Consider the following 23952-nt stretch of genomic DNA (forward strand, 5'->3'; position numbering starts at 1 on the left):
GGAACAGATTAAAATGTTTTTGTAATATGCCTTAGGTCAAATAAAAAAAAATAAAAATGGCAGCTTGCAGCATGTCCAAGAATACATTTATACTTCTATATCATACACACCAGCATGCCAGCTCAGATTACTTCATTAACAGTCTAGACGGAAGTTTCTAATTAGGAGATACTATAAAAGCACAGCAATTCAGATGCCACACCATCCTGCACACTTGCATTTCATTCACCTGATTACGCCATCATTTGATAATTCAATGAGTGCAGTATGTACCACAGCCACACCTGAGATCCCTTAATACTCCATTCTGACACGTCTCGATCCTGACTGCAGGTTGAAGCATGTAGAACCCAACATATCTACACCTCCACCTTTTCTAAATCCGGCAGTCTGCTTGAGTGAATGGGAAGATCATTCTGGATCCTGCCTCCTACTCTCCACGTCCCAGTTTCAGTGTGTTACACAACAGCAGCCAGCTGTCCGTCAGCATGCACACACATACACACTGTGCTGCCCGCCAGTTCTGTTCTGCTCATTTTTTGGATGCGGTGACTCAGTGGAAGATCATGTTTTGTACTCCTCGAGGACTCCACCATTTCTGTAGACGCCCCAGTTACACTCAAGGAATTATTTTTGCTGCTTTTTCAAACTACTTATTTAAAATAAGCTGAATAAACACAAATCCAGAGTTTTTTGGGGGGGACAACTTAATTGTTTTTTTGTTCAATCCACTTAAATTTGTGAAAACAATAAAGTTAACTTAATCGGTTTGAGTTTGACTACATTTATTTGTGTTCACCAGACAAAAAGAAACTCAAACAGATTTGGAGAAGTGGAGGATGACTAAATGTTGACAGAATTTTAATGTTTTCGTAAACTAAGAACATGAGAGACATTTTATAAGGCTGTATGAATGGGCGGACTGACTTATTTAATGTCAGTTTTTCCCATTAGCTTGATTTATGTGCACACAGTGCTCAATTAACATCGCTCCATCAATGCGGCTTTGAAACACTCCTGTGTCCGTGTATCTGTGTTTGCATTATGAACAGCAATGAAGAATGGTGAACTGATGACCTTCACGGCCAATCACATATCATATATGTTGAACACATGAACACAATGGCCAATCAGCGATGCTTAAGAACATGCTAAAAAACGCTCAAATGTTAAATGAAATGGACATTTCGGGGGGGGGGGTTGTTTGTTTTGTTTTTTTTTTCTTTTTTCAGTCCCGGTTGGTAGCGAAGATAATACTTTTGACAACCCTAGTCTAGACACTGTTAGAAATGCTTAAGAACATGCTAAAAAGTGCTCAAATGTTATCAAAATTTTACGCTTTTGTTTTTTCCAAACCTAGTCTAGACACTGTTGGAAATGTTTAAGAACATGCTATAAAGCACTCAAATGTTATAAAATAAATTGACGTTTTGGGGATTTTTTACAGTACCAATTGGTATAGAAGTCAATACTTTTGATAACCCTAGTCTACACACTGTTAGGGATGCTTAAGAACATGCTAAAAAGTGCTCAAATGTTATCAAAAAATGGACGTTTTGGTTTTTTTTTACAGTACCATTTGGTACAGAACTCGATACTTTTGATGACCCTAGTCTAGACACTGTCAGGAATGCTTAAGAACATGCTAAAAAGTGCTCAAATGTTAGCAAAAATGGACGTTTTGGTTTTTTTTACAGTACCATTTGGTACAGAACTCGATACTTTTGATGACCCTAGTCTAGACACTGTCAGGAATGCTTAAGAACATGCTAAAAAGTGCTCAAATGTTATCAAAAAATGGACGTTTTGGTTTTTTTTACAGTACCATTTGGTACAGAACTCGATACTTTTGATGACCCTAGTCTAGACACTGTCAGGAATGCTTAAGAACATGCTAAAAAGTGCTCAAATGTTATCAAAAAATGGACGTTTTGGTTTTTTTTACAGTACCATTTGGTACAGAACTCGATACTTTTGATGACCCTAGTCATCAATTTTTTTTAAAGCTCTTCAATATTTGGACTCTCAGTAGTGATTATTAACCACACTGAACTGAGCTAAACTGAACTGAACTTAAACACTACAAACTGAACTACACTGTTCCTATTTACTGTGACCTTTTATGTGAAGCTGCTTTGACACAATTTACATTGTATAAGCGCTATACAAATAAAGGTGAATTGAATTGAATTACCAATTGGTACAGAACACGATACTTTTGATAACCCTTGTCTAGACACAGTTTGAAATGTTTAAAAACATGCTAAAAAGCACTCAAATGTTAGCAAAAATGGACGTTTTTTTTTTTTTTTAAGTACCAATTGGTACAGAACTCGATACTTTTGATAACCCTTGTCTAGACACTGTTTGAAATGTTTAAAAACATGCTAAAAAGCACTCAAATGTTAGCAAAAATGGACGATGTTTTTTTTTTTACAGTACTGATTGGTACAGAACTCGATACTTTTGACTAACCTAGTCTACACACTGTCAGGGGTGCTTAAGAACATGCTAAAAAGTGCTTAAATGTTAGCAAAAATGGACGTTTTTGTTTTTTTTACAGTACCAAATGGTACAGAACTCGATACTTTTGATAACCCTAGTCTAGACACAGTTGAAAATGTTTAAAAACATGCTAAAAAGCGCTCAAATGTTATCAAAAATGGACTTTTCGGGGGGGTTTTTACAGTACCAATTGGTACAAAACTCGATACTTTTGATAACCCTTGTCTAGACACTGTTTGAAATGTTTAAAAACATGCTAAAAAGCGCTCAAATGTTAGCAAAAATGGACGATGTTTTTTTTTTACAGTACTGATTGGTAGAGAAGTCAATACATTTGACAACCCTAGTCTACACACTGTCAGGGGTGCTTAAGAACATGCTAAAAAGTGCTCAAATGTTATCAAAAATTGACTTTTTTTTTTACAGTACCAATTGGTACAGAAGTCGATACTTTGGACAACCCTAGTCTAGACACTGTTGAAAATGACAAACGCCAAAAGATGAATATCTCTGAAATGTGTTGAGGACACTTTGCTACAAGATAAATCCATCCATCCATTCTCCAAACCGCTTGTCCTATACAGGGATAAACAGTCATTTTTCACTGAAATCTGCTGTCTGGCTCGTCTTGTATGGTCCATAGAGTGTGATAGACCTTAACCATCAGTGAAGCTGGGAATACTGGATGCCTGCCCAGAATATAAACCCCCTTGCAGAGTCTCCTCATCTCCATAACCCTGCTGCCTGCCTTTCAAAAGTCCTTGATGCCTCAGAGGCACAGAGAGGCTGTGAGTTTTGCTGGATAAATGTCAATATGCATGATGGAGCACTTAATACAATTGAAGTTCATGACGCCTCAATGGCTGACGCATGGAGATAACAGATGAACTGCGCTGAACAGACGGCGAACAAGTTCACTATCTCCTGTGTCCTCCTTCTGAACAATCGTGTTTGATGACAGATCAGAGCCACATGACTCACTTCATTAGAATTCATCTGAAGTGAATCTGTCCATGCTAAAAAACAATCCTGACGAGGCTACTGAAACCAAGACTTACACAGCAGTGTAATCATGACAGAACAAAAAAAAATCTAATTTGTTTCTACTGCCATAATTCCTACATATAAATAACATTACAAACCAAACAAAGACAGAACATTAATAAACTGGTGGCATACAAAATGTTAAATTCTGTTATCACTAGCTGGGTTTCCATTCTAATGTCAAGCAAATATTTTCATCGTTCACAAAAAAACAAACTAATGAGAATTAGGTTAATTTCCATCAAGTTGTTAGAGTGGCTGAATATAGTATTGGTAACCTAGCAACCAACAGCAAACAAGTCCAGCATAACGGAGTCACATGGGTCGAATGATCGCCATGTTCGAATTTATTCGGCAACTCAACATTTCAGAATGCCGCAAGCACACCGCGAGTGACTAGAACTAACCAATCAGCGTCATACTTTGTATAGAATATACACATTTCAGTAATAACCAATGCTATGTCACGGCAAAACTTTTTGATTTAGTGGCTAACTCGTATGAATTCATACTATCTCATTCAAACAATTTAGTACGATTTGCTCATTCCCCAAAGATGGTTGGTGCCACGCCTCCTTTTTAAAATCTTACATTTTCGTACAACTGAACTCGTACAAATTCATATGAATTAGCCAGAAAACTGACAAAACGTAAAATAGTTACGTTTACTCGTGAGATCAGGCTGGTGATAACAGGTAATATCAACAGTATTAACTCGGACAACCACAGCATACCCAAACAATGCAGTGATTTTTAATTTTCCCCATAAACAATAGTTGTATGAGGGTTGCAGCAATGGTTTGTCAGTTTGTCATCCTCTAAGAGGCTGGTTCTAGTTTGACTAGGAGACAGGGTGGAATGACCAGATAAAACCAGATTGAATAGCCTGGCTAGGCTGGGAAATAAACCAAAACTTGGTTCATAAACCAGCTAAGACCAGCCAACCAGCTTGTCTGGTCATTCCAGCTGGCCTTACAACATGACAAACTAAAAAGTATTTTAAACCCCTCTAAAACCAGCCTGGTTGACCAGGTAAAACAGCCAGAAATCTTAGGCTGGTTTAAGCTGGTAAATGGTGAAAATCCCTTACATGCCACTGAGAAACAATTACTGTCTTAATAGGGCTTTTGTTTTGCGAAACATGCAAAGAGCTGACAATGGGCTATATGCACAGCAGGTGTTTTTCAGCCATCGATAAACTTCAGGTGAAAGCTTAATGTGACTATTTTCAATTTCACAAGATTCGTTTTACAGCATCGATGTTGTAATGTAATTAAAACACATTTAGTTAATAGACTTTTAAAAGGCATTTATTTAGTCGTTCAAGCGTAAAACGAGATGAAAGACTGTGTAACCGCTAGCACCGACAGTCCCAGCAGGCTAATGCAGAAACTCCATTGAAAATACTGGGGTGAAATAAACTGTCATATTTTAAAGACATGGCGAGGGAAATGAAACTCAATTCAGTGCTTCTTGTCTACTCTGAGACCAACATCTTATATCTATTAGGCAGTGAAGATCAACGATTTATAAAAATAAATCAGACCTTAAACGAGGCGATGTTATGATGGAAAGACAGTTCACAGGAAGTGCTGAGGCTGGCTGGCGGAAAACAAAAGTCAGTGTGCATACAGTATAGCCCATTGTCTATACTGGGGATATATTTCATATAATAGTTCAAACAATTAGAATTCAAGTAATTTGAAGTTATAAAATGAATCATTTAAAATTCATTATTAATTGATTAAATGGCAACTGGATAATTGAATTAATTACTTAAAATACAAGAACAACATCAATACATTTTGTGAATGAATCACAGTAATCAGTTTTCAAACAAGATCAAGAGTTTCATTGAAAACACCCGACATGATCAGACTCTGCTACTATTCTGAATATGAAATTGTAATTGAGATTTGCATAATCCCTTAACATTTTTACTGGATAAATAAAGTTTTTAAAATGCATTATATAGTAATGCACGTTTTATTCACTTGACTTTTTCCAACTTTGCAAATAGCACTTTTATTATACCTTTAAAATTGATGGAAAAATAGTACATTTTTAGGTTGTTTAGGTTAACTTTAAGTCATCTTGAGGACACAACAGTAAGAAAAACCTCTCCTAGTGAAATCTCTTCATATGATGACTACCAAATGACTACTAACAATGGTGAAAGCTTTAATAATAATGACTCTTAATTAGTCTCTTGCGTATCAGCGTTCATAACATCTTACAATAAGTCATAATTGATGTTACTGTAACAGATGACTACATGCATGAAACATGAAGCAGTGTCTCTGCATTAGTAATCATCATACTTGTGTTCAGCAGCACAGCAACGCCCCCCTTCACGACTCCAGCAGAGCATCAGCACTGCATTAGCTTCCATATGATGCTATTGCATGAGGATGGACACGTTAATTATATGGATTTCTGTATTTATTCACCACGACATTTGTAACACAAATTAAACGTCGAAAATGAGCTTTGGATCCGTCTCCTTAAAAAGCCCTCATTCATTCAACTAGTCCCTCAAGAGCGCGGTGATGTACGTATAACCCAGTTTATGGACGTATATTCTAGGTTAAATATTGTAGGTTAAAATACAACATTCCTATGTTTTGAAACACAAAACGGCGTCTACATGTTTGAGTTACGATGACATTAAACAGTCAAAATCGCCAATCGTGTTTAAAAAATAGCAACCTCAAACAAAAATATGATACAGACCCTGAAGTAAACATAAACAAAGACTGAAAAGGCATTATATTAAAGTGGTCAGAGATGTTGTGAACGGTGTGTGTGTGTTTAAATATAACTGAACATACATACACATGCAAACAGGCGTCAGCTGTGGAACACGAGTGTGTGTGTTCTTACCTGAATCGGGGAGAATCTTTAATACATTCCTCAAAATCCACCGTCATGTTTGCAGTTATTCCGTCTCTCAGTTAAAATTAAAGCAGCGCATTGCCGGTGGCTGTAGTCCGACTGAATGTAAATCGCCAGTATATCCCGTTCCCCGGTAAAACAGTGACACTGTGACACACTGATCTGTGTGTGTGTGTGTGTGTGTGTGGATACGTTTCAGCGCTGAGTGAGTTTAGGGACCGTCGTCAAAAATGCGGTAAAAGATTACGTTTTAAGGGAATGTCTTCAAATGCCTTTCTTTTACTGTGGCTTTTACTCATTCATTCATTCATTCATTTTCTTTTCGGCTTAGTCCCTTTATTAATCTGGGGTCGCCACAGTGGAATGAACCGCCAACTTATCCAGCATATGTTTTATGCAGCGGATGCCCTTCCAGCTGCAAACCAGTGGTGTAGTCGGGGCTATACGCACGTATACTCAGTATACCTACTTTTTTTCACTAGCTGTTTGGGTATTACGACTTCTGAGGATCAATAATTGTGTATACCCTCAGTATACTCACTTGTTTTGCTGATTAGACTTGCTAATTTACGTGTATTCGCATCCCTTAACTAAATACCAAATGTTTTTTTAACTCTCATCTTAATTTGTTGCAATTGGTGCATTTTTGTTTATAATTTGCGCCATTTCCCACCCCCGGACGACCTCAGCAGCTGTGAGAAAATTTCGTGAGTTTTTCAAAGTCAACTGAATGATGTCTCGCTGAAACGTTCAGGTAAAATGATAAAACAGCATGAGCGGGTTGGGTGGGTAATAGTACACCACCTTTTTTTAGGACTACACCACTGCTGCAAACCATCACTGGGAAACATCCATACACACACATTCACACACATACGCAACAGACAATTTAGGTACCCAATTCACCCAATTTAGCTCATGTCTTTGGACTTGTGGGGGAAACCGGAGCACCCGAAGGAAACCCATGCAAACACGGGGAGAACATGCAAACTCCACACAGAAATGCTAACAGACCCCGCAGAGGCTTGAACCAGGGACCTTCTTGCTGTACGGCGATTGTGCTACCCACTGTGCCACCGGGATGCCCCTGTGGCTTTTATCATACAGCAAATGTGTGTGCAGTGCACATTCGAAATATTCGTTTGTGTTTGTATCCTAAGTTTGCTAATAGGCTACATACACACCTAGTGTTTGTCAGTCAACGAAAAATGTCCGGTGAAAGGTTAGTGTGACTATTTTCAATTTCATACGGTTTCTTTTACAGCATCAATGTTGTAACGTGATTAAAATACAGTCAGTTAAATTTTGTGATAAAAACAGTTCACACCGGAAGCGCTTGGGCTGGCTGACTGAGAATTAAAGTCAGTGTGCTGTGCATACGCCATTAGATCTTCGCTAGTGTTTGCTAATTAACCCATTAGATGTTTTTCACCCAACATAATTAACCTTTTTTATTTCCACATAGAATGTGCCCCCAAAAATATGCAGAAAATGTATATATATATATATATATATATATATATATATATATATATATATATATATACATATTATATTTATATTATAATATATACTATTATTGATATGTAAATCTATTTATTACTAAATATATAAACATTTTTTCCACATAAAATGTGCCCTCAGAAATATGCAGAAAACTTTTTATAATATACATTTACATTATAATATATACTATTATTGAATATGTAGGTGAGTGAGTGTGCGTGTGTTATTTAACAACTTATTTAAAATGAGCTGAAACATCACAATTCTTGAGTTTTTTTGTTTCCCAGTACTGGGTTGCAGCTGGAAGGGCATCCGCTGTGTAAAACATATGCTGGAGGATAAGTTGGTGGTTCATTCCGCTGTGGCGACCCCTGGTAAATAAAAAAGGGCTTAACCCAATGTACACCAAATGTGCACCCAATGATTAGAAAAATTGGGCTGTGCACGTACTATGCTAATGACAAAATTATTAACAATGAATAAATCTTATTTGTTAACGAATGTAATATCCCTACGCTACACTAACGCACAACAAATTATAAAATTAAATTAAATTATACATTTATAGCTCATTCATTAATTTTTCTTCAACTTAGTCCCTTCATCAGAGGTCGCCACAGCGGAATAAACCGCCAATTTATCCAGCACATGTTTTTTACAGCAGATGCCCTTCCAGCTGCAACCCAGAACTGGGAAACACCCATACACACTTTCAATTCACCTATATATAGAGACTGTGGGGGAAACTGGAGCACCCTGAGGTAACCCCAGCCAACACAGGGAGAACATGCAAACTCCACACAGAAATGTCAATTGACCCAGCTGGGACTCGAACCAGCAACCTTCTTGCTGTAAGGTGACAGTGCTAACCAATGAGACACCGTGTCTCCCCTATCATAGCTCATAAGTTTAACATTGACATAATAGACAATAAAAGAATAGACTGAAATAAATGAATGAATCAAATAATAAATACATGTAGCGAGATATGCAAATCGACTTTGGTTACGTTAACGCTGTGTTTTTGAGATTGAAAGTAAATAATTATTTTTATCACTTGTAAAAATATGACAGAAAGCGGCTTGTAATTCAAAATTGTGAATGTAAAAGCTACATTAAAAAACAGAATCAAATTAATTACCAACAAAACTTTGTGATGCGTTCAGGTTCGTCCCCTTGTCAATCATCAATACGCCAAACGCAGACGTCATATCTCTGGTGGAAGCGGTTAATTTAAAAAGTTATTTTTGCCGTCCTGCGATACCGCCTGTAAATTTCTAACATCTGGAAAACAAACGTTTTAAAAGTAAGCCCAGCTCCGTATAACTATAAATAGCGCTCATAAGATAAACAGATCCTAGTACTGAAATCGAATATATGTTAAGCAACCTGGCAGGTCTTCTGTTGTTTTTTTAATCAGGCATCGCTTCGGCTTCTAAACGTCAAACAGCTGCAGAGGCGCGCACACATGGCTCTGTTTATCATGTCTGTATCGCGTGTTATGCTCATTTTGGATTATATATAACAATTAATAAAGAGTTATATATTTACTTCAGCGACAAACACACTCACACACCGTGGACTTTCATCCCAGTTTATGCTTCGCGACTTTATACGAACGGACCGGGAATCATGCAACAAACCGTCGCGCGGTATTTAATCTTTTTCCAGTACACAGGGAGCAAATACAGGTGTGTGTTCATGACCACTTATGAACTGCTATAACACCGCATATACACATAAGTGACATGTCTGCTTGTCTCCTCAGTGGCGTGATGAAAGCTCCAGCTCATCAAGCAGTACAGGGGGTCGGGAATCATTTAGAGGTCAGTTTCTGCCTGACAGTCGTTAACAGCTGCTGAAAAACATGATTTTTCAATATGACTGAAACTACTTTAATATACTTGTTTTGGTGCATTTAAAATGTCCATGGTATGTGTTTCCCGACATTGTAATGCGTATGTTCTCTGTTTTATTGAACTCTGTATGCAAACCCTCAGATTGAGGGCTCAAATCATCTGTCATCCTCTCCAAAACAACATTATTAAACTGCATTTCTTTTGGGGGATATTTTTAATATAAATATTCTGTGGTAAAATCCTTTGAGTAATGGTTGTTTGTTGTGAAGACAGCTTGAATTTGTTGAAGTTCTGGAATATGAAATATCCTGGGGCGGATTTAACCAATAAGCGAAGTAAGCAGCTGCTTAGGGCCCCCCATAAATACGTGGTAGTATAAATTATACCTAAAACATTGTTTTTTTGATAAAAAAAAATTTAAATAAAATTATTACATTTACACAGATTTGACCTACACGCCCAATCATGCAGCAGACGAGCAGTCAAATCATTTTTAAAACCTGAAACATTTTAAAAACACTTCTATTTTTCGATTTATTTTGTTATTTTTATTTTTTGTTCTTAATTAATTTGAAGAAAACAAATCATTTAAAATGTAGATGTTGCATTAACATAAAAGATAGAAAAGGAGATTGAGGGATATAAGAAAAAAATCTGTATATTTTTAAACGATTAAAAGTACAAAGGTTGCATTTTAGGACTGTTGGGCCCCATGGCTGGAATTGCTTAGGGCCCCTAAATCTCTTAATGATTACTTTATTGGCATGATAAATGTTACAAATGTATTGCCAACACATTTATAAAAATTACATTAAAAAAAAAGAACATTCATATATGTAATAAAAAAAAAATAGTCACAGTAAATAGTAGTAGTAGAAAAAAATATATGTATTTATTAAATAAAAATATATATAATGTATCGTATTATTCATTATATCATATTATTCATTTATATCAATAAAATTATAATAAATAAGAATAAACTGTACATTTAACAATCAAGGATAAAACAGTAACAAATAATAATAATCAGTATATTTACAATGATTCATTTATAATAATCTTGAAATGTGTGTGTATGTATATGAAATCTCTCTCTCTCTCTCTCTCTATATATATATATATATTTATATATATATATATATATATATATATATATATATATTTATATATATATATATATATATTTATTTATATATATATATATATATATATATATATATATATATATATTTATATATTTATATATATTTATATATTTATATATATATTTATATGACGCTAAATATTCAAACTGTTTTTCTGTGCAGAATGCAGTGCGAAAGCTGAAGCCTGTGAATGAGGTGTGCGTGTCCATCTCCAGCAGAACAGACACTGGTGTCCATGCCCTGTGTAACTCTGCTCACGTAGATATCCAGCGGAGAGAAGACAAACCACCGATGTCGGAGCAGATCCTGCTCGAGGCCTTAAACTTCCACTTAAAAGAAGAACCTATAAGGTGAGAGTCTGTTCAGGGATTTAAAATCTGTGTTTGTGCACCATTTTTAGCATGAATTATAGAGTTGTTTAAGCTAAAAGGGTAAATTATAGTATTTGTTGTGTTTTTGTTATTGCTATTAGTTTTTATCTATTCTAAGATCTATCTTTATTTCTAACTATTCATCCATCCATCATCTATTTTAGATCTATCTATCTTTATTTCTGTCTATTCATCCATTTTTAGATCTATCTATCTTTGTATCTGTCCATCCATTCATCCATTTTTAGATCTATCTGATCTGTCTTTGCATCCATCCATCCATCCATCCATCCATCCATCCATCCATCCATCCATCCATCCATCAATCAATCCATCATCTATTTTTAGATCTATCAATCTTTGGTTCCCTTCATCCATCCATCCATCCATCCATCTATCTATCCATCTATCTATTTTTAGATCCATCTATCTTTGTATCCATCCATCCCTCAATCCATTAATCTATTTTTAGATCTATCAATCTTTGGTTCCATTCATCGATCCATCCATCCTTCTATCTATTTTTTTTCTGTCTGTCTTTGCATCCATCTATTCATTTTTAGATATATCTGTCTTTGTATCCATCCATCCATCCATCCATCCATCTATTTTTAGATCCATCTATCTTTGTATCCATCCATCGATCCATCTATTTTTAGATCCATCTATCTTTGTTTCCACCCATCCATCCATCCATTCATCCATCAATCCATTCATCTATTTTTAGGTCTGTCTATCTTTACATTCATCCATCCATTCATTCATCAATTTTTAGATCTGTCTGTGTATCTTTGTATCCATCCATCCAAATTTAGATCTGTCTTTATTTCCATCCATCCATCTATCCATTCTTGTTTCCATCCATCCATCAAAAAATCTTAATACATAAATAAACATTATTTATATTTAATTCCAGCGAAACTAAAAGAAATGAGACTTTCTCCAAAGAAATATATATAATCTGATCTGTCTGTCTTTGTTTTATCCATCCATCCATCCATCCATCCATCCATTCATTCATCTATTTTTAGATTTATCTATCTTTGCTTCCATCCACACATCCATCCATTGGCTCTATCTGTATTTATTTGTATCTTTAAGGAAAATATCATCTAAAATACGTATATAATATAGTCATTGCGCTGTTATACAGCACTTATATTTGAAAACGTATACAAATTTCAACAGAGAAGCTAATCATTTTGTCTTCAGCTGTATATCAGTAACTTGACACTACCGCTTCACGCATTAATGCTATAAGGGAACACTACAGCATTAACTTCTCAAAGATCTTCTTTTAAACAATGTCACAATGTAGTAGTGTCTGAGGGCCCCCAATATGGCTGCTTCAGTTTTAGAGGTTATTTAGCTGTAAAAGATCAGAGACAGGATTGTCTGAAGGTTCAAACCACTGAAGAGGGAACTCATAGGGAATTATTAAGATCCCCAGATGCTGTTGGGTAAGGGACATAATCCCATGCCGCTCCACCGGGACCTTTCTTGTATTGAATCATCTGTAAATTGCTTCCATAAAGTCACCTTGACACATCCTCTTAAGGGAGGTTAAAGGAGTTTGCTGCTGAAATGAGTGCGTGTTGATTTGCTGTTTGCTTTTCGCCTGGTGATCCAATCATGAGTGGTCAGTGGAGACACATCAGTGTGTTGATGTGCTTTCTTTTTTTTTCTCTTCACAATATGTCTCACAGGGCCTGTTTATACCTAGGGTCCATTGCTTAAATGATATAAGATGATTTTGCAGATCCTGGATGTTTTAATCTTTGATAGCTTATGTCTGGCTAAATTGGTTCTTCAAACAAGTTATGTCGAGTTCAGACTGCACGATTTTCAAAGTAGCCGTGCCACAGATGTTTTCACACTGCATGACTATCTGGGGCAGCGTTTCGTCGCTGATGTGTTTACGCAGCATGATGGATCACACTGCATGATTTTACAATAGGAAGAATTGTCGACAACTTTGTCTTGGTCCACAAACTATGTCTCACAAACAAACACACGTAAGAAGTGATATGGAAACAACGCAATGTCACTTTTATCTTTTGCTATTAACTACATAATGAGAAGGAAGCCTTTAGTAGGGGTAGAAAATGTACTTATTTTGCTCACCTGACTTTTGAAGGGAATTAGCAATTTCTCGTAAACCTTTTTCTTTTTTGACCCGGTTGTACACTCTGGGCAAAATGACTACCCTTTCGTTGTGTTCGGGGCTGTTTTTGACCCATTGACTTCCATTATAATCACATTTTTTGATTGCAAAGCTATGACAGCATATAATCAGACATTATTTTAGGAAAGAGGTCAGATTTGTCATTTTTACTGTTGAAATTAATAAATTTTATTTTTTATAATCACACTTCATAAAAACATTCCACAGAAACACTTTGATTGACATTCTCTTTTTGTACGTGTCATCAGAGGGGGAAACTGACCCGGCTGAGACTCAAACCAGCGAACCTCTTGCTGTGAGGTAACCGTGCCACCCCTTGACTTTTTCAGTTTTTCACAAAGAGACCATTAGTCCTCTTTTGAATCTACCACTATGCTGATGCACGTGCGTTTGTAGCTCCACCCCCTTTTATAAAGAGCACAGTCTTATTTAAATTTAAAGTGACAGTCTCCAAAATGGCACAATTTAGATCAAAGCCTAATAGCGGCAGTTTCAAAAAATTATAAAACATTATTTGTGTGGTATTTTGATCTGAAACTTTACATACACACTCTAGGGACATCAGAGACTTATTTTACATCTTGTAAAAAGGGGCATAATAGGTCACCTTTAATATGGCCCGTTTCCACTGAGTGGTATGGTACGGTTTGGTACGCTTTTATGGCCGTTTCCACTGTCAAAAGGCGTACTGAACCGTACCGTACCACTTTTTCGGCACCCTTTCGAAAGGGTACCAAACACAAGAAAGGATACCAAAAGGCGGAGCTAGACGTGCAGCTGAATGCTATTAATTTACAGAGATACGTCATTTGCTTACACAACAAGCCAGAGTGAAAACAAAAGAGCCGCCATGTTTAAAATAAACAGCCGAGAGATCTTTTACAGCGTAAATATACATAATAATGAGCCATGGTCGACCTGAGCTCAAACTAGCCTTGTCGTCGTCTTGATGAACGGCCACAAAGCCAAAAAGAAGAGCAGATTTACCCAGTGCCCCTTAGGTTTTTTACGAGCCAGTCTGAGGCGCGAACGGTTTCGCTTTCTTGCTTGCGCTCGCCGCGTGTCTAACATTATATCTGAAATAACAAACTTGCTGATGATAATAACGTGCGCTTGATTATTGACGTGCTTTTGAAACCCGATCCTATCAGAAACTGACAAACGTGAGAGTGACATGTGAAAAAACAAAGGAGAAGCCGGAAAAAAAGGAGCACATTATTTTTTCAGCAAACGTGAATAAACTGCCATGTATAACTAACTTATTATCTTCACCTTTTGGACTAATATGAACTCAGAATGATGGAATTACTCTCTAACAGAGGCTACATGTGCTGCTGAAGATTACAGACACAGATGAGAGGTTTGCACTGACTGTGGGCTATATGTTTTGTTGTTTATGAATCTAAATAAGGACTAAATGTCTGTTGTGTGTAGTTCTGTAGTTGGTAACATATCAGAGACTGTAAAGGGCTGTATGTGTTTATATATGTTCATTTATTTATTTATTTAATATAATTACAGACGTTACAGTAGGCCATTTCGCATTTTCGTCATTGATCTGCAGTTATAATCAACTCCTGTTCATAGAAAAGTTAGTAATAAACATTATACAGAAGTATTTATGTGTATAAAGCATCTGTTCTTTGAGAAGTTCTTTTCATATGATATGTGAGCGACCCGTACAGCTTTATTGTAGACATTTATTCGAGCGAGAATGATGCTAACTTAAACTTTCTGTCGTACACTACACCCACCAAAAGGGTACCCTTGGTAGTGGAAATGCAATCCTGATAAAGGTGACCCATACCGACCCGAACCGTACCATACTGTACCAGTCAGTGGAAACGAGCCATTTAATAGCGAGCGGCACCGTGACAGTGCTCTTGTCAGGTTTGTTTGGGTTTTATAGCATGCTCCTGTTAGCAGCGATTAGCAACTGCTGCTAAATCATTAATACCTGCTGAACTGCTCCGCTGACCCCGCAGAGATGCTGTCAGTAACACTGCTTTTAACTGGAACTCAGGCTTTTTCTCTCTGGATTCACTGTTTAGATCAGACTGACCATTGAGACTGCAACCCACAGACCCCTAATGACTGCTAAATGACATCATTAAAAATTCATAGATTTGTTCCTGTGGCGAAGGCTGACTTTACAGCATCATTACTTTAGGTCTGGAGCAACTCTAACATTCAGGTACATGGAAACAAAAATAGCAAAACAAACAAATAAATAAATAACTAAACTCTAAAAAAATAAATAAACAAAAATTTCAACAAGAAAACAGTAAAAAAAAAAATCAGCTAAAAATAAAAATAAATAAATACAAATTTCAGCAAAAAAAACTGTAAAAATAAATAAATAAATTCAGAAAAAAACTGTAAAAAAAAAAAATAATAAAATAAAAATGTCAGCAAAAACTAAAAAATAAATAAATAATAATTTCAGCAAAGAAACTGTAAAAATAAATAAATAAAAGAATTCTGTAAAAAACTAAAAATAAATAAATAAATAATATTTTCAGCAAAAACTGTAAAAATAAATAACATTTAAAAATTCTGCAAAAATTGTAAAAATAAAATAAAAACTATTTCAGCAAAAAACTGTAAAAATAAATAAATAAATAAAATGTCAGCAAAAAAACTAAAAATAATCAAATAAATAAATAAATTCTGCAAAAAAAGAGTAAATAAATAAAAATTTCAGCAAAAAAAAAAAAAAAGATTAAATAAATAAATAAAAATTTTAGCACGTCTTGTGATGGAGTTAAATTCATTCATTCATTCATGTTTTTTCGGCTTAGTCCCTTTATTAATCTGGGGTCACCACATCGAAATGAACCGCCGATTTATCCAGCATATGTTTTACGCAGCGGATGCCTTTCCAGCTAAAACCCATCACTGTGAAACCCCAATACACACTCATTCACACACATACACTACGGACAATTTTAGCTTACCCAATTCACCTATAGCCCATGTCTTTGGACTTGGGGAAAGCAGAGCACCCGGAGGAAACCCACGTGAACGGGAGAACATGCAATCTCCACACAGAAATGCCAACTGAGGCTCGAACCAGCGACCTTCTTGCTGTGAGGCGACAGCCCTACCTACTGCGCCACCGCATCGCCTTATGGACATTTATTGCTAAAACTTTTATCACAAGCAGTACTAGAATCCTCTTTTTTTGTTTCCATGCATGTAAACTGATTTATATACTGATTTGGTGAATATTGCTGCTCAAGAAATGTATTATTTTCTTATCAAAGACAGGTTTGCTGTTTGTTTTTTGTGTGTGTAAACTATATAGAAATCAATTAAAATAATTTGATTTTAACAAAACTTATATTTGATGCATTTTAAAATTTGTAGCTAGTTATCTGTATCTTACATACAGCATTTAAATACAAAATTGATGCCTGATTGCATTTAAAGCTCAATTTCAGACAAATTCCACTGAACAAATCGAGACATTTTATAATATGGTGGTTTAAAAAATAGCTGATGTTCTTTAAAGTGATATATTTACAGATTTTAATGACATTCCAACATAGTTTAATTATCTTTAGTGATTAATTATGGCATGGCATTGATCATTTTAAGTACCTCCTTGGCTGTTTACCTATATACATCATACTACTGAAATAAGTATAATATTAACTAATATTAACTACTACACCCATCCGTAGACGGTCTTCTGCTGAATGTTCATCTGACTAAAAGCTAAAAGTATTGTTATAGATTAATCTGGTGGTCCTTCTTCCCCATGAGCTCGATGTGGACCCACAAAGCCTCAAACTCTCCATTAAACATTGATGCATTGCAATCCCACGAGGCCTTTTAAGAGCAGCAGTCGATCAGCATCAGAAGCACATGACTGAGGTCTTCATTAATATTCATGAGCGGGATGGATGCTCAGTTTAATGGCGTCCTATTAACGGAGTCCCAGATGAAGATCAAAAGTCATGAAACCTGTTGACATCCAGCGCACTTTCTGAGATGAGGTGGGTTATGTTAACTGGACAGGGAGATTTACAGAAACACTCAACGGATGGGAGATTAGCTGAAGCTCAAAATATGTTGTCAATCAATTATTAGGATTGTTGGAAAATGTTTTACAAGAAAATACAATGTTCGGTATTTTACATTTTGTTCAATCTGTGCTTGACATGGCTCTGTAATGAATTGTGAAAACAGTGGGTCATGAAAATTTACTTAACTCTTCAAGTTGGGTAAAATGTGTTTGAATGCTGTACAGGGGTGTAAAAATGACTTAAGATTGCGGCATTATTATTCGATTTTTACACTGAGGTACATGTTTTAGTAAAATCTACCTATTGTTTGGATGCCTGTAATTAAAGTGTGTTTTGTTTTTTGTTTCGTTTTGTTTTGTGTTTTTACTTGTGTTTTTTGTTGTTTTGTGCTTTTTGTTTTGTTTTGTTTTGTTTTTTGTTTTTTAGTTTTGTTTTTTGTTGTTTTGTGCTTTTTGTTTTGTTTTGTTTTGTTTTTGTTTTTTAGTTTTGTTTTTGTTGCTTTGTGCTTTTTGTTTTGTTTTGTTTTTTGTTTTTTAGTTTTGTTTTTGTTGTTTTGTGTTTTTTGTTTTGTTTTGTTTTTTGTTTTTTTAGTTTTGTTTTGTTGTTTTGTGCTTTTTGTTTTGTTTTGTTTTGTTTTTTGTTTTTTGTTGTTTTGTGCTTTTTGTTTTGTTTTGTTTTGTTTTTTGTTTTTTAGTTTTGTTTTTGTTGCTTTGTGCTTTGTGCTTTTTGTTTTGTTTTTGTTTTTTGTTTTTAGTTTTGTTTTTTGTTGCTTTGTGCTTTTTGTTTTGTTTTGTTTTTTGTTTTTTAGTTTTGTTTTTGTTGTTTTGTGCTTTTTGTTTTGTTTTGTTTTGTTTTTTGTTTTTTAGTTTTGTTTTTTGTTGTTTTGTGCTTTTTGTTTTGTTTTGTTTTGTTTTTTGTTTTTGTTGTTTTGTGCTTTTTGTTTTGTTTTGTTTTTTGTTTTTTAGTTTTGTTTTTGTTGCTTTGTGCTTTTTGTTTTGTTTTGTTTTTTGTTTTTTAGTTTTGTTTTTTGTTGCTTTGTGCTTTTTGTTTTGTTTTTTGTTTTTAGTTTTGTTTTTTGTTGCTTTGTGCTTTTTGTTTTGTTTTTTGTTTTTTAGTTTTGTTTTTGTTGCTTTGTGCTTTTTGTTTTGTTTTTTGTTTTTAGTTTTGTTTTTTGTTGCTTTGTGCTTTTTGTTTTGTTTTTGTTTTTAGTTTTGTTTTTGTTGCTTGTGCTTTTGTTTTGTTTTGTTTTTTGTTTTTTAGTTTTGTTTTTTGTTGCTTTGTGCTTTTTGTTTGTTTTGTTTTTTAGTTTTGTTTTTGTTGCTTTGTGCTTTTTGTTTTGTTTTGTTTTTTGTTTTTTAGTTTTGTTTTTTGTTGCTTTGTGCTTTTTGTTTTGTTTTGTTTTTTGTTTTTTAGTTTTGTTTTTTGTTGCTTTGTGCTTTTTGTTTTGTTTTTTGTTTTTTATTTTTGTTTTTTGTTGCTTTGTGCTTTTTGTTTGTTTTTTGTTTTTTATTTTTGTTTTTTGTTGCTTTGTGCTTTTTGTTTTGTTTTTTGTTTTTAGTTTTGTTTTTGTTGTTTTGTGCTTTTTGTTTTGTTTTGTTTTGTTTTTTGTTTTTTAGTTTTGTTTTTGTTGCTTTGTGCTTTGTGCTTTTTGTTTTGTTTTGTTTTTTGTTTTTTAGTTTTGTTTTTGTTGCTTTGTGCTTTTTGTTTTGTTTTGTTTTGTTTTTTGTTTTTTAGTTTTGTTTTTGTTGTTTTGTGCTTTTTGTTTTGTTTTGTTTTTTAGTTTTGTTTTTTGTTGTTTTGTGCTTTTTGTTTTGTTTTGTTTTGTTTTTTGTTGTTTTGTGCTTTTTGTTTTTGTTTTTTAGTTTTGTTTTTTGTTGCTTTGTGCTTTTTGTTTTGTTTTGTTTTTTGTTTTTAGTTTTGTTTTTGTTGTTTTGTGCTTTTTGTTTTGTTTTGTTTTTTGTTTTTTGTTGTTTTGTGCTTTTTGTTTTGTTTTGTTTTTTGTTTTTTAGTTTTGTTTTTGTTGCTTTGTGCTTTTTGTTTTGTTTTGTTTTTTGTTTTTAGTTTGTTTTTTGTTGCTTTGTGCTTTTTGTTTTGTTTTGTTTTGTTTTTTGTTTTTTAGTTTTGTTTTTTGTTGCTTTGTGCTTTTTGTTTTGTTTTGTTTTTTGTTTTTTAGTTTTGTTTTTGTTGTTTTGTGCTTTGTGCTTTTTGTTTTGTTTTGTTTTTTGTTTTTTAGTTTTGTTTTTTGTTGCTTTGTGCTTTTTGTTTTGTTTTGTTTTGTTTTTTTACAGATAGCTCAAAAATATTAAAAAAAAAATTAAATAAGCCTAAAATATTTATTTTTCCAAAGTTTGCACACCCGTAACTCTTTAAGTATTAATATATCTCTTTTGCGTATGGCTGAAATTTAAATTTAATGTCATTTAATTTATAATTCAATTAAAGTGTAATTTAATTTAATTGTTATACATTTAGAATTTAGTTATTAATAAAATATATTTTTTATTATTTCAATATTTTTATTATATTATATTAATATTTGTTATTATTTTTTAAAGCCCTATATTATTAACTGTTAACTGCTTAACTTAATTTAAGGGGTTTAAATCCAAATGCGAATTTCATTTTGCATGCGGCTGAAATTTAAATTTTCACTTAATATAATTTTAAATTAAATGATTAGATTTTTAAATGTTTTAAAAAATGTAATTATGAATTAAATAGAAAACATTGTTTATATATTTATAAACAAAGATTTTCCTGATTGAATCCTTATTAAATTATGAATTTAAAAATATGATCAATTAAATTACAAATTAAATTAAACTAGAAACATATTCACTTATTATTAAAGGTTGGGTTTCACACAATTGATTTAAGTTAACTTATTAATTTTTACTAATTTAAAAACAAAAAAGTTTCATACTGAGCACCGCATATTTATTCATTCATTTTCTTTCAGCTTAGTCCCTGTATTCATCAGGGGTCGCCACAGTGGAATGAACTTACCCAGCATATGTTTTACACAGCGGATGCCCTTCCAGCTGCAACCCAAAACTGAAAAACATCCATACACACTCATTTACGCACATACACTACGGCCAATTTAGTTTATTCTGTTCACCTATAGCCCATGTGTTTGGACTGTGGGGGAAACCACAGTACCCGGAGGAAACACAGGGAGAACATGCAAACACTACACAGAAATGTCAACTGACTCAGCCAGGACTCGAACCAGCGACCTTCTTGCTGTGAGGTGACAATGCTAACCACTGAGCCACTGTGTCGCCCCACTGTATATAACAGAATTATTTTTACCAGTAATTATAGACTAACTTGAGCTTTATTTACATTAGAAGAAGAAACTTGCGAGTGTGTTTGCAATACAAATACAACTGCCTCCGCATTATCCGATTCTAATGAACGTCTCTTATTCTGTCTCTTTTCCCAGAATCACCATGGCTTACCGTGTCCACAGTGACTTCCACGCACGCTATCAGGCCCAATCGCGGACATACGTGTACCGCTTGGCTCTGGGTTGTCAGCATCACGCACAAATGCCACTGACGGAGAAGGATCTATGCTGGGCATTACGAGACACGTGAGTGCATTTCATTCTGCACGTGCTCTGTCTAAACTACGCTCAGAGCCGCTAAATCCTCTCGCAGTGGAAAAAGCACATGAATTATACACACTCACAAACAAGACCCATCGTAAGGGGAAAAAAACCCTGAATGATTACTGGTTATCTAGGCCAACATTAAAGCCAGTGCATGCAGATGAGGGAGGTATGCATTGTTAGAGCAGCACATGTCTTTTCTGAAGACCGAGGCTTGTCTTTAATGGTGACGTCTGAACTTTAATGCTTTTTTTTTTCCCCTCATCGTCTTCATTTTTAGCGAGAAAGTAGGCCAAGATAAGCTTCAGGCTCATAGTGACGCAGAACAACACCCACTGTCGACTTATGTCTGCTCACACACACACATACACACTCACTCTCCAGCCGGCTTTCCATCCCATTCATAAGATCTGCCATTCCTCACACACAAATTGGATTATGTCGTTTAAAATTAATGTTTGTAGAGGGTGAGCTCATCTGAACGCTTTCTGACCTGAGTGACTTTAATGTGAGTCTTCGACTGTAGAGCTCTGGGGGGAAAAAAGAGACCACTTAATAATTGAGTTTTTCTGGATTTACTGGATTTATTAGGTATGGTGTAGAATAAAACTTTAATATTAGTTTTATTGGACATACACCACCTAAAAAATTGTTGTCGCCTATATAATTTTTCAGAATAGCGAATAATAACTTGACTTCTAGTTGATCATTTGGTATCAGAAGTGGCTTATATGAAAGGCAAAGGCCTTTAGATTACGCTTATTTTCGCAAGAAGGTCGCTGGTTCGAGCCTCGACTGGGTCAGCTGGCGTTTCTGTGTGGAAGCAGTTTGGGCTCTTGAGGGCCCCTTGTCCTCCAGCTGAAGGGTCTGTGACCCCAGCAGGCTGCCCCAGGGAACAGCTACTGTCCCTGGGTGGCAGTTTGGGCTCTTGAGGGCCCCTTGTCCACCAGCTGAAGGGTCTGTGACCCCAGCAGGCTGCCCCAGGGAACAGCTACTGTCCCTGGGTGGCAGTTTGGGCTCTTGAGGGCCCCTTGTCCTCCAGCTGAAGGGTCTGTGACCCCAGCATGCTGCCCCAGAGAACAGCTACTGTCCCTGGGTGGCAGTTTGGGCTCTTGAGGGCCCCTTGTCCTCCAGCTGAAGGGTCTGTGACCCCAGCATGCTGCCCCAGAGAACAGCTACTGTCCCTGGGTGGCAATTTGGGCTCTTGAGGGCCCCTTGTCCTCCAGCTGAAGGGTCTGTGACCCCAGTGGGCTGCCACAGGGGCCTGCCACTCTCCCTGGGTTGCAGTTTGGGCTCTTGAGGGCCCCTTGTCCTCCAGTTTGCATGTTCTCCCTGCATTCGCGTGGGTTTCGTCCGGGTGCTCCGGTTTCCCCCACAGTCCAAACACATGCTGTACAGGTGAATTGGGTAGGCTAAATTGTCCGTAGTGTATGCGTGTGTGAATGAGTGTGTATATGTTTCCTAGGGATGGGTTGCAGCTGGAAGGGCATCCGCTGCGTAAAACAAATGCTGGATAAGTTGGCTAATTCATTCCGCTGTGGCGACCCCAGATAAATAAAGGGACTAAGCCGAAAATAAAATAAATGAATGATAAATTTTTTTTATTTTTTTCAATAATTTAACAGTACAATCAGTTTAATAATGTTTACCTCCTTTGAACATCCCCTTTTTCCCTCCCCTTCCTAACAGCGGCATTGGCTGTCATTAGATGTTGCTATTATAAATCCAGTAAATACAGATAAATAATATAAGACTCAATAAATAAATGTTAAAAAAAAACAAAAAACACATACAGAACATAATAATAGTCAAAATAAATAAATAAAACATTACATAAATACAATATCAATACAATAATAATGCATAAATAAATCAAATAAGATAATTACACGTTTACTGTGCGTCTCACCACAGTGACCTTATTCATTCTCCAAACATGCAAAATTATTTCCCCATCTTCTCTGATAAACATCCAGTTTATCTAGTAATCTATATGTGATTTTTTTTTTTTTCATATGCTGCCACCTTTCCCAATTCTGTAACCCATTCTTGAAATAAAGGTAGACCTGCTGAACGCCTTCCCCTCATAATGATTTGTCTTCCAATCATAATACTTATTTGAATCCGATAATGTCTTGATTTTTAATTATTACATCAGGACAGTAAGGTCTGACTTTGCTTAGACAAAGTCGTCACTTAACAGAGATAATGTACAGTATATAACAAGCTTTCTCAACCGGTGGGCCTCAGCGATCCTGCAAGTGGGCCGCGAGATAGCTTAAAATTAACTTGAATATTGTACTATAATGATTTGATTTCATAATTAAATATGTCATATTCAAATTATAGTAGTAATAGCATTTCCAGGTTTCTGTGTTTGATCGGGCTAATTCGGACTCTGCAAAAACAGCCTCACTCTTAATTACAAACATAACTGTGAATTAAATTTCCTAGCGCTGCGCGTCAACTGGGACTACATTCTCAGTTGTATAAAGCAAAAAGTCACGCAAATGTAAAGGGGACTATAATTAGAGTTATAATAACCAGCTCGAGTGTGCTTCACGTCTGAGACTCGCACTGTATCAGTCGCACAAGTCTGGTGATTTACAAACTAGGCTCTGCGTGTTCTCCTTGTGTGAACACTTTAAAATATCTGCATAGTTGTCCACATTAATGTCTTGCGAGCGTTTTATAACTGACGTGCGTCTGCACAGAAGGATCTAGCGAGACTCGGTGGTGTTTCCGTAGTAAACAGTTGTTCACTGTTCTTGTCAGCGAACTCCAATAATGTC

At 35.4% G+C, this 23952-nt stretch overlaps 2 protein-coding genes across 3 annotated transcripts in view; one reads left to right on the forward strand and one right to left on the reverse strand.

The window, feature by feature from the left end:
• The window catches only part of LOC130237787 (arf-GAP with coiled-coil, ANK repeat and PH domain-containing protein 3-like), a 56776-nt gene extending 50153 nt beyond the window's left edge, over positions 1 to 6623 (reverse strand). The window contains exon 1 of the mRNA XM_056468815.1: positions 6433 to 6623. Within this exon, the coding sequence (XP_056324790.1) occupies positions 6433 to 6479 (47 nt within the window). The 5' untranslated portion in view covers positions 6480 to 6623. The remainder of the gene's footprint in view (positions 1 to 6432) is intronic.
• Positions 6624 to 9412: 2789 nt separating this feature from the next.
• The window catches only part of pusl1 (pseudouridine synthase like 1), a 21830-nt gene continuing 7290 nt past the window's right edge, over positions 9413 to 23952 (forward strand). For both annotated transcript variants that reach the window (XM_056468226.1, XM_056468227.1), the window contains exons 1-4: positions 9413 to 9641; positions 9719 to 9776; positions 11120 to 11307; positions 20993 to 21142. In XM_056468226.1, coding sequence (XP_056324201.1) covers positions 9583 to 9641; positions 9719 to 9776; positions 11120 to 11307; positions 20993 to 21142 — 455 coding nt within the window. In that variant the 5' untranslated portion in view covers positions 9413 to 9582. The remainder of the gene's footprint in view (positions 9642 to 9718; positions 9777 to 11119; positions 11308 to 20992; positions 21143 to 23952) is intronic.

The sequence above is a fragment of the Danio aesculapii genome, chromosome 11 (assembly GCF_903798145.1).
Source record: "Danio aesculapii chromosome 11, fDanAes4.1, whole genome shotgun sequence".
Taxonomy (NCBI): domain Eukaryota; kingdom Metazoa; phylum Chordata; class Actinopteri; order Cypriniformes; family Danionidae; genus Danio; species Danio aesculapii.